Source organism: Megalobrama amblycephala, linkage group LG15 (genome assembly GCF_018812025.1).
Source record: "Megalobrama amblycephala isolate DHTTF-2021 linkage group LG15, ASM1881202v1, whole genome shotgun sequence".
Classification (NCBI taxonomy): Eukaryota; Metazoa; Chordata; class Actinopteri; order Cypriniformes; family Xenocyprididae; genus Megalobrama; species Megalobrama amblycephala.
In genome coordinates, this window is record NC_063058.1 from 22,025,430 (window position 1) to 22,036,447 (window position 11,018).

An 11,018-nucleotide genomic window follows, 5' to 3' on the forward strand; every position below is an offset into this window, starting at 1 on the left:
TAGTCCTTCTATTCCCCTTTCTTTTGCACTCTACCTTTCGCTGAGTGTGGTTATTATCTTTCTCGGGAAACATTCGAATGCTTTGACCCTCACAAATGTTGTACAAGTGCAGCTCACGGCTGAACACACCTCGAACAATCCAGCTCGAGTAGTTCTGACACCATCAGCAAAAAGTGTTCAAAGACCACTTGGACTGAGCCGTAAGGGAGAACTGTTCCAGAATGGAAGTGAGGCATGAAGGAGCCCTTTTCCAATTTTTCATCAGCAAGAAAATTACCCGGGCTGTTTTCAAGCTTGCATATTTCTCGCTACAGAGGAACTTGCTGTTACAGTTTGTTTTTGAAACGCTCTTGACTTCCACCCAATTTATCCTTCCACAGCAGCGTATGTGAAATAAAAGGCGAATCTTTAAAATTCCTCTCATCCCTTTGTAAGAGAGATTGCCTCTTTAACCAAAGTTCTCACTGAAGCCCCTCTCAGTCGCCTCACACCATTAAACAAACTTCATTCTGACTTCATTTCCCTGTGGGTGTTGCAATCTGCAGTGCTCCTCTTTGAGACCTAATTTCCCTTTAATTAAATTAGTAAGACTTCCAAAGAAATCCGCCAGAGAGGCCCTGCGGCTGGGTTTCTGTTGTCGGGCAGATAACGGCTGTGAGTGTGTGTCGTCTATGGAGATTGATAAAGTAATTGAAACAGTAATTGTCAACATGTTCGCTTTTATCTGTTGGGGGAGCTTACTAAAATAAGACCGTCTGGTTGGCAGTGCACTTGAAAGGCCCAGTTTTACCAGCATCTCTATAACTGTTCCTATAAAACACTCACTGAAATGTGTCCGCTCTTCAGATAAATACTCTTAAGAGACTGTTTACACTGTAAAATGGTATTCTGTTTGATGGAAAACAATATAAAAATGCTACAGTAAAAATCTCTACCTAACCAAATATGCTTGATAAACATGTAAATAATACAAAATACACACAAATAAAATAAAAACATAAAACAAAAATGTTATATAGTCAAACCAAATTTTATTCAGACAGCTAGAAAATTTCATTCATTAATGCAGTTTAAAAAAATGGTAATAAAATATGACAAGATCTCAAAGTGAAACTGTGTCAGAAAAAAATATTTTAAATGTCTGATAACACTTAAGCAAAACATGGTCAGGTCAAAGTATCTGAATAATTTTTGGTTCCAAATTTTTAACAATTTTACTGGTAGTCCACTTTATGAAGTATTTTTGGGTATAATATGTCACAGTTTATTTTGCTATCCTCACTTACATAAATGAACTATAGTGTCCTGCACTAGTAAAAATATCAAAAACGACTGAATAATTTTTGGTTTGACTGTATATAAAAATATAAATAATAATGCAGATAATAAGTAATGCATAATTTGTACTTTGTAAAAAACAAAATTTATCATTTAATTTATTTTCTTTTAAAACATATTTAACTCTAAATGATAAAGTAATTTATACTTTTTACATAATAATCCAATAAATATTAAATAAGTAATTTTGTAGTAATTTTGCTAGAATATTGATAAAATTGTTTCTTATAAGTAAACATTATAAATAGCCTAATTTTATATGAAATTTTATGTTAAAACACATTTGTATTGTATTTTAAAGTAGCATATTAACAATATTAGCAATATTAATATTTTTTATAATATAACTTATTATTAAATTATTAATTCCCAGTGGTAGTATATATATATTATAGTACAGTATCTTTGAAATTATATTTTTATAATTATGGAGAAACACATCCCTGCATTTATCAATAACCCATAGCAGATCTATACAGGTGGAGCTGGGGAAGGTGGAGGTTTTAGAGGAACTCGCTGCAAACTGCTATAGTGAATGTAACCAGCCATTTATTGTGTGAGCAACAAGCTCATTGACTGCAGAAGTGACATGGACCAATCAGCTTGTGCCATGTAGTTAATGCTGTAATTATCATCAGCTTTCTGAAGGACCAATCAGCCTGTGCCATCTAGACTTTCATGAATGAACTATGTATGTAGTCACAGTTCTTATGCAATATGGGGAGGAAGAAAGATCTTTCTGAAGATGAAAAGCATGAAATGGTGCAATGTTGTGCAAAAGGCATGAAAACAAATATTGTGTGAAAACTGCATGCTGATTATTGAACTATCATAAGATTTGTGAGTGATTTAGAGCACAGCAGAACTCGGTCAGATGAAGGCTTATTAATGAAAGTTACTGTCATAAAAATTAATTGTATTAAAAGGGCAGCTATAAAAAAGCCAGTGTTGAGCAGCAAACAGGTATTTGAAGTTCCTGGTGTCTCTGGAGTCTCAAGAAGCTCTCCATGCAGGCTGGCAGTTGTGCGTAAAGATTAATTTCAGCCATCCCTAAACAAACCTCACAAAGAGAAACATTTACAGTGGGTGTAGAAATACATGAAGACAGTTTTAACAGTTTAAACAGTTTTATTCACTGACTACTACAATGGATGGTCTAAATGGATGGATTTCTGGATGGTTGGTGAATGGCCACCACGTTCCAACAAGACTGCGACGTCAGCAGGGAGCTGGTGGGTGATGATTTGGGCTGGAATATTGGGAAGTGAGATGGAAGGTCCCTTTAGGGTGTCAAAATGACTTCTGAAAGATATGTGGAGTTTATAACTGGCCATTTTCAGCTTTGGTATAAAAAGGAGGATAGTGCCTTCTGAAATACAATGCACTATGCACACTCCCATGCTGCAAAAAAACACCACAGCAATAAAACTGTTTGAAAATGTATTTCTACACCCACTGTAAATGTTTCTCTTTGTGAGGTTTGGTTTGGAGTGGCTAAAATGCAATTTTACACACAACTGCCAGCCTGCATGGAGAGCTTCTTGAGACTTCAGAGACGCCAGCAGCTTCAGATACCTGTTTGCTGCTCGACACTGGCTTTTTTATAGTTGCCCTTTTAATACAATTAACTTGTTTGACAGAAACTTTCCTCAATAAGCCTTTATCTGACCGAGTTCTGCTGTGCTCTAAATCACTTACAAATCTTATGATAATTTGATAATCTCCATTCAGTTTCACACAATATTAGTTGTTTTCATGCCTTTTGCACAATGTTGCACCATTTCATGCTTTTCATCTTCAGAAAGATCTTTCTTCCTCCCCATATTGCATGAGAACTGTGATTGGTTAATAATGTGGAAAAACCTCTAAGTAGGGTTTTCATTTTCCTAAGTAGACCTGGCAAATTATTTTGTCTGAGATTGATACCAGTCATCTAAAAAGACAAGGATAAATAAATAAACAAACAAACACTTTCTTAGAAAAACTAAAATCTGAATGTTTATTGTACTGAAATCCTACTGATATGTCACTTGCATAATAATTTGGAACACAGTGTATACATATATATGTGTGTGTGTGTAATTTTAAATGAAAATATATATTATATTTTAAAATGCAGTATATTTACTATATCATTGAAATTATATTTTTATAATTATGGAGAAACACATCGCTGCATGAACCATCACATTTGTAGCGAATTCTTTATAGGTATATTTCATAATATTTCAACTATCAGTTGTACAATGAATGGAGTGTTTAATGTTGTATTTTATATTACTTAATTTTTACTGCATTATTTTAGTGTTTTATGTTATTGATGGTGTTTTGTTTTTGTGCTTTGTCTGTATATTAGTACCAACCATGGTTACAGGAAAAGCAACTTACGATGACATTTAAGACCCTCTATTAATCTAACGACATATAAAATATATTTTACTGTACATTTTACAGTGTATAATCGTGCTTCTTTCCACGCTTCGTCTCGTTGAACAGAAAGCTTGCCTTGCCTTCTGTCAACCCAGTCTCTAGAATGCTGGATGCTCCCCTTCAGGATACAGACTGTGTATTTTGTCAAGCAGAACGCGTGGCCCTCTTCTCTGATTGAAATCACAGCCTCAGGGCTCTAACACTTTGAGAGCGTTCAGCAGCCACAGTGGGAAAAGATGCAGAAATAGAACTGATGAAACAGCCACCTTCGGACAATAATGTTCTCGCTCGCTAAATGGCAGTTTGTTGACCTACATTTATATGTGCTGTATCAATTTAGCATGCAAGTTTTATATATAAACATAATTTCAGAATTTAATTAGTTGGCCCAAGGCCACATTTAAAAGCAGATTCCTGGCATAAGTCAACTGTGCTTTTGTACTGTAGATAATTGTTTACTGGCTGGATTGTGCCGTCATGCATGGTTGGATGTGTTTTTAAACTCTCAGCCTTAATCAGTCACGCATGTTAATCAGCCACAGACACGCGCTGATTGACAGGACTTCATTAACACTGAGGATTTTAAAGGGGAACTCAGGAAAGGATGAAATTTTCAATTCTGTACAGAGCACTTGCCAGACACAGTTACTGTTCCTTTAAGAGATCTTTTGCCTCCCCTCCCTCCTCCCTCTCTATGTCCCTCACAACCACTCAGATTGGGTCTTCAGTATATTCTGGAGTGTGGCAGTCACCACTTAAGAGTAAATATGTGAAAGGTCTCAGATTGTGACCAGGCGTCAAGGGTAAAGCGCGGTGACGGATGCAGAACTTCACCTTACAGTGGACGTTTATGAGAATTCTAAGAGCAAAAAGGTAAATGCATCACTAGACTTTACTTCAAAAATCAGTTCAACGTTAATGTGTTCTTGTTCCATTAAGTTGTCTTAGATTTTATTTTATTTTTGTATTTGTGTGTAATTGCATATTTAAATATGCTTGGCATTTATATTATTATTTATTATATATCATGTTATTTTAATTGCGTGTAATTGTATATCTATATCCAATTGGCTTTATTATTATTATTATTTATTGTTTATATTTTTATTTCTTATATGAGTCAAAATCTGATAAGGGGTAATTAAATGTAACAAATCATGTTAAAAAATATTGTTTTGGAAAATTTAAACAACATTTTATCAAACTTTGATAATTGCCCAAATCTTTTAAACAACTGAGAGGATAGTGATCAAACTACATTTTATAAAAAAAAGTTTATAATAAAGCAATAAGCCCCAGCAGTGGTTTACAGTGAATTTATAACAGCTAAGGGGCGTTTTAAATTCACTGTAAACCACGGCTTCACGGGGCTTATTACACAGCAAAATCAAAATTAAAATCAACTCTGCTCAGAGAACATATGGTCCCTCTTTACATAAAGTTAAAATAACACTGAAACAGAGTTAAAGTTAATGAGATAATATGCTGTTTGTGGAGTTGTTTAATCAGATCTTGAGAAATGTAATGTCTTTTATCTTTAGTTGATTTCATCTAAGGCTGTGGCTGGAAGTCCTTTGTAGTTATTGTGTTTCTTTTCAGTGATTATGCTTGTTAACAGCAGGTGTTCATCACTAATGCTTAATCATAACTTAATCACTTAATTATCTCAATAACTTTCACTCTGCTTCAGTGTTACTTTAACACTATATAGAGAGTATATATGTAATCTGAGCAGAGTTGATTTAACTCTGGGAATTTTGCTGTGTATTTTATAAAATGGTTATCACACAGTACAAATATTAAAGCCAAAAAATATGCATCAATGCAACTTTCATTAAGTAAAATCATAAAAAAGGCTTCCTTCCGCTGGAAAAAAATAGACCGCAACAGAAGTTACAATTATTATGCCATTAGATGGCGGCAAAGACGTTATGATGGAGTCACTCAGTCGCAAAGACTTTTATATTGAAACTTGTGAACACGGAACAAGACGCAAATGACAAATGCTTTGACTAGCGTTGTCAGTGTCAGCAGGGCACAGGAAAACCCATTAAATGTTAAAAGGACAAGAAAAAACCAACACATGTTGAGCGATGTTCACTAACCCGGCAAAGTTTTTCAGTTGGATTGGTGTTTATTCTCTTTACCATGCTGTGGGAAGTACTTCACTCAGTTCCCTGATCATTCCGATTAAATTTCAGCAAGTGAAGAACAAATTTATACTCACGTGCGTTACATATTACATATGTTATCGTCTCTGTCTCGTCTCATGTTGAAGCCGCTCAGGCCGGCATTTTTTTTTTTAGAATTGGTATTTTGAGTAATTTTGAATACATTTGGCTATTCTTTACTTCATAACATCTATAAACTACAAGCTGAAAACTTTAATAGAATATTTTAAAGTTAGGATAAATATTACGTTATGCCCAAAATGAGCTAGTTAAATTTAAAATGTGGTTCTGCCTCTGAGCTCATCATCTTTTTTCCTTGTTTGGTTACAGCTCCCCTCTCATGGAAATTGAAATATGCTACTCAGCACTTTCAGCTTTGATGAATTTGCTCGATTTACAGAACAGATTTTTTTTTTCTTCATGTCAACCGCCAGAGAGTATGAAGTAAATGACACCCTGTCATTCAGTTCAGAGCTTTGGGAATAACAGAACACTTAGCAGTTAAGATCATTTGGTTTCCCTCACATCTGTGCAGTTTCCTTTATGCTGGATAAAATCATAATGCATTGTGTCTTCTTGAAGGTAAAGGTTTCTGAGGGCCAGAACTGTTCTGGGAAATATTATCAAGTGGTACTAAATTTTGCAGCCTCAAGAACATAGAAAATAACCTATAAATATGTTTATGCCGAGCAGAGAGCTTCATGATAACGCACAATCTACATGTACCACATCTGTCCAACCCTCCCAACTGAATTCCATAAACTTTACTGGATCTCCTAACAAACCAAAGCAAGGTGGATTCAGGAAGGTCTGTTCCACTGGAGAACCAATCCCATGTCCAATCCCAGGACTGACGTCTGAGGTTCTGGAAATGCGTGTGAAGGAAGGTAGCAAAATTAGGAACCTTTTGGGTTTTGCCATGTCTCGATTTCAAGGCGACGGACAGACGGCTCCAACGTCGCAGGTTCTGTTCAGTGGGACGGGACGGGCTGTGACCAAAACCATCACCTGTGCGGAGATAATGAAACGGAAAGTGCAGGGCTTACACCAGGTGTCAAAGCTCCAGTACAGGACAGTGACTGAGGTGTGGGAGAGCCAGGAGAGCGGCCCGGTTCAGATGACCATCCACAGAACTCTTCCTTCCATTTGCATTCTTCTGTCCAAAGAACCGCTGGACCCGCAGGAGCCGGGATATCAGCCTCCAGTCGAAACGCTCTCGGAGGAAAGCAAATGGGCAGATGGACCACATGGGAGTGGAAAGCCAGAAAAAAGACCACCGAGTCCTTGTTCTGATGATCTTCCAAGGGTTAAAAGAGCTGCTCTGGGACAAGACAAAGTTGCAGTTTTCGAACCAGTGAAAAATTGTTGATATAAAAGTATTTACTTAGATAACTTGCTATATTGGCTTATAACTGTCATACAATTTGGTCATATCAGGATGCAATAAATATGAATGTGTAATTTGAGTGATAAAATGCATGAAGTAGGCTAATTTTGTTAGTATTACCGCATTATAGTCTGTGTTTAAATTACATCCAAAATATAAAACCAAATAATTTATTGTCAGCTAGTTCTCTTACTCATTCACTTTCATCTTGCCTGCTCAATGTTCTTCATATGTTTATTCATTTGGTAACACTTTAGAATACTGTTCCATCATTAATGAATAACTAGGAACAAATGAGTAACAAAATATTAACTACTATGAACTAACAAGGAACTCTGGTTAACAAATTAGTAAGTAACAACACTCATTTGAATGTTGTAGTTCACTATTAGCTAATATCTACATACCTCCCAAAAGGAATAGTAAGAACTACTATATACAGGTTCAAAATTAATGTGACTAATGCATAAAGTGTTATTAATTCTAAAGTGAAGATCATGGTAACCCACTAATAATGACTCAAGTATTACCAAATCTTTCAGAAGGAATTACTAATTTGGAACAGTATTCTAAAGTGAAAAGCATGTTAACGCCCTGTAATGGCTTAAGTCATTGTAAGCTTTAGAGGTTTTTGTAAGGTTTTGGATAGTAATGACTCAAGTTTTGCTATATCCTTCTAAAGGAATTACCGGTGTTGGGGGTAACTCATTACAAGTAGCCTAGCTTGAGTTACGTAATCAGATTACTTTTTTCAAGTAACTAGTAATGTAAAGCAGTACTTTTAAATTTACAACAAAATATCTGAGTTACTTTTTCAAATAAGTAATGCAAGTTACTTTGTTTTCCCATTTACTGACTGACACCTCTCCTGTCCCCATGTTGAGAGAAATCGTGAGTAAGTGCAGAGGCGTTGTGCGTGCCGTGTGAATATGATGGGTATTGTAGTTCTAGACTAAATGTGAACATGCATTTACTCATCTCACTTGCACAAAAACAGATTCAATATTGTCATAATGAAAAATGAAATGCAAACTCAGAATATTCTACAAACCTCCAATAATTAAATATGTTTACACAAATACACTTTATGTATTTAGTCTCATTTTATTAAGCAATGTCTTTGCTGCTGACCTTCAATGCAATTCAATTCAATAAGCAAAAATGACTTTAGATAAACATCACATTTGTGTTTCATTTTTTTTTGTTTTTATTGCTGAAGAGTTGATTCCACATTTCTTCTCTTTTTTTCTGCGATCAAAATGGCAGCATAGCTGAAAGGTTTGTTTTGGCCGCGGCCTCTATACTGTACAAACGTGAATTTGCATTTCCTTCAGCCTGAGGCTTATTCATTTCACTTTTGGTGTGAAAGGTAACCGAAAGTAACGGAGTGGGATTAGGCAGTAATTCAATATTGTATTGTAATGCGTTATTTTTAAAGGTGTCTAGAATGTTTTTTCACAAGATGTAATATAAGTCTAAGGTGTCCCCTGAATGTGTCTCTGAAGTTTCAGCTCAAAATACCCCATAGATTTTTTTTAATTAATTTTTTTAACTGCCTATTTTGGGGCATCATTAAATATACGCCGATTCAGGCTGCAGCCCCTTTAAATCCTCGCGCTCCACGCCCCCGAGCTCGCGACTAAAAAACAGTGAATAAACAAAGTTCACACAGCTAATATAACCCTCAAATGGATCTTTACAAGATGTTCGTCATTCATGCTGCATGCATGTTTCAGATCATGTGAGTATAGTATTTATTTAGATGTTTACATATAATGATTCTGAATGAGTTTGATAGTGCTCCGTGGCTAAAGCTAACATTACACACTGTTGGATAGATTTATAAAAAATGAAGAATATGTTTGTGCATTATGCAGACTGCAAGTGTTTAAAAATGAAAATAACGACAGCTCCGTGAATATAGTAATAAACTATAGTAACTTTAACCACATTTAACAGTACATTAGCAACATGCTAATGAAACATTTAGAAAGACAATTTACAAATATCACTAAAAATATCATGATATCATGGATCATGTTATTATTGCTCCATCTGCCATTTTTCACTGTTGTCCTTGCTTGCTTACCTAGTCTGATGATTCAGCTGTGCACAGATCCAGACGTTAATACTGGCTGCCCTTGTCTAATGCCTTTAACATGGGCTGGCATATGCAAATATTAGGGGCGTACATATTAATGATCCCGACTGTTACGTAACAGTCTGTGTTATGTTGAGATTCACCTGTTTTTCGGAGGTCTTTTAAACAAATGAGATTTATATAAGAAGGAGGAAACAATGGTGTTTGAGACTCACTGTATGTCATTTCCATGTACTGAACTCTTGTTATTCAACTATGCCAAGGTAAATTCAATTTTCAATTCTAGGGCACCTTTAAAAGTAACTTTCCCAACTGTAACTTGTGAGCAGGGACGAGGCAGAGAGAGAGAGAATCCAGATGCAAGCACAAGTTTAATTAGAGAAACACAAACACAGAATAATCCAAGAACAAGAGTATAACCCTCAAAGATAAGGCAGGAGAGCAATGGAAGGAACACACATACAGGAGCAATGACCGACAAACAACTGAAGAACAGAGGTTTAAATAGACAGGTTAACAAGGGGCTGACTGTCACAATCACCCGCTGGAGTGCCCTTGAGAGCCACCAGGTGGCACTCCATCACAGACTGTTGTCACTCCCTCAATGACTTCATCTCCCATCATCCTTTGCCTGGTTTCATCATCACTGATTGCATTCGATAGTGACAATGCATCAAGCTCCAATGGCCACAAAGCTTGGCCCGTCACAGTCACCAGCATACCCAGTTCTGATGGTCATTAACCCTGTGCTTTCTGTACCTTCCCGTCCTGTGGTTCCTATGCCAGTCCTCACCCAATATGGCTGCCACTCCAGAACCTCCAGCCATCATGGCTCCACACCAGATCCTCCAGCCAACATGGGTGCCATTATAGAGCTTCCAGCTATCATGGATGCCATACCAGAGACTCCAGCTGTCATGGACGCTATGCTAGAGTGTCCAGCCATCATGGTGTTACGCCAGGGCCTTCAGCTGCCATAGACGCCACGTCAGTATTCCTGGTCATCATGAAAGTTCACATGAAGCCATTAAGGCAACCTCTAGGTGTTTGAGACTGGCTTCAAGTCTAGAAGACACACCGCTGATGTCTGTGCGAGCAGCTGCCATCTCTGCAGTGGCATCAAGTCTGGGGGTCTCAGATGTGGTCCCACTGACAATTGCACTACCTGTTACAGCCATTTGGTGTGTTTGGGCCGTGCACTGTGCTTCAGTTCATGAGTCCACTACAGAACACAATCCAGCCCAAGAGTCAACTCCAGAGACTGCTCCAGCCCATGAGTTGGTCCTAGAGCCCGCTCCAGCCCATGAATCCACTCCAGAACCTGCTCCAGCCCAAGAGTCTGCTCCAAAGCCTGCTCCAGCCCAATAGTTGTCTCCAGAGACCGTTCCAGCCCATGAATTCGCTCCAGAACCCTCTCCAGCCCAAGAGTCTGCTCCAAAGCCCACTCCAGTCCAAGAGTCTACTCCAGAGTTAGCTCCTGTCCCAGAGCCCAGCCTCATTATCTAAGAACTCTGCCTTGATATTACAATGGAGGTTGCCCCTTATCTCATTTCCTCTGTCTATAAAAGCCAGGATCACTCAGGCTCTGTCC

General features: G+C 37.2%; 1 protein-coding gene across 1 annotated transcript; it reads left to right on the plus strand.

Moving 5' to 3' along the window:
• Positions 1 to 4,515: 4,515 nt before the first annotated feature.
• On the plus strand, positions 4,516 to 8,375 carry rpp25a (ribonuclease P and MRP subunit p25, a). Its single transcript, XM_048158900.1, has 2 exons — positions 4,516 to 4,641; positions 6,270 to 8,375. The coding sequence occupies exon 2, from the start codon at positions 6,616 to 6,618 to the stop codon at positions 7,306 to 7,308; it is 693 nt and encodes a 230-aa protein (XP_048014857.1). The 5' UTR covers positions 4,516 to 4,641; positions 6,270 to 6,615; the 3' UTR covers positions 7,309 to 8,375.
• Positions 8,376 to 11,018: the final 2,643 nt, after the last annotated feature.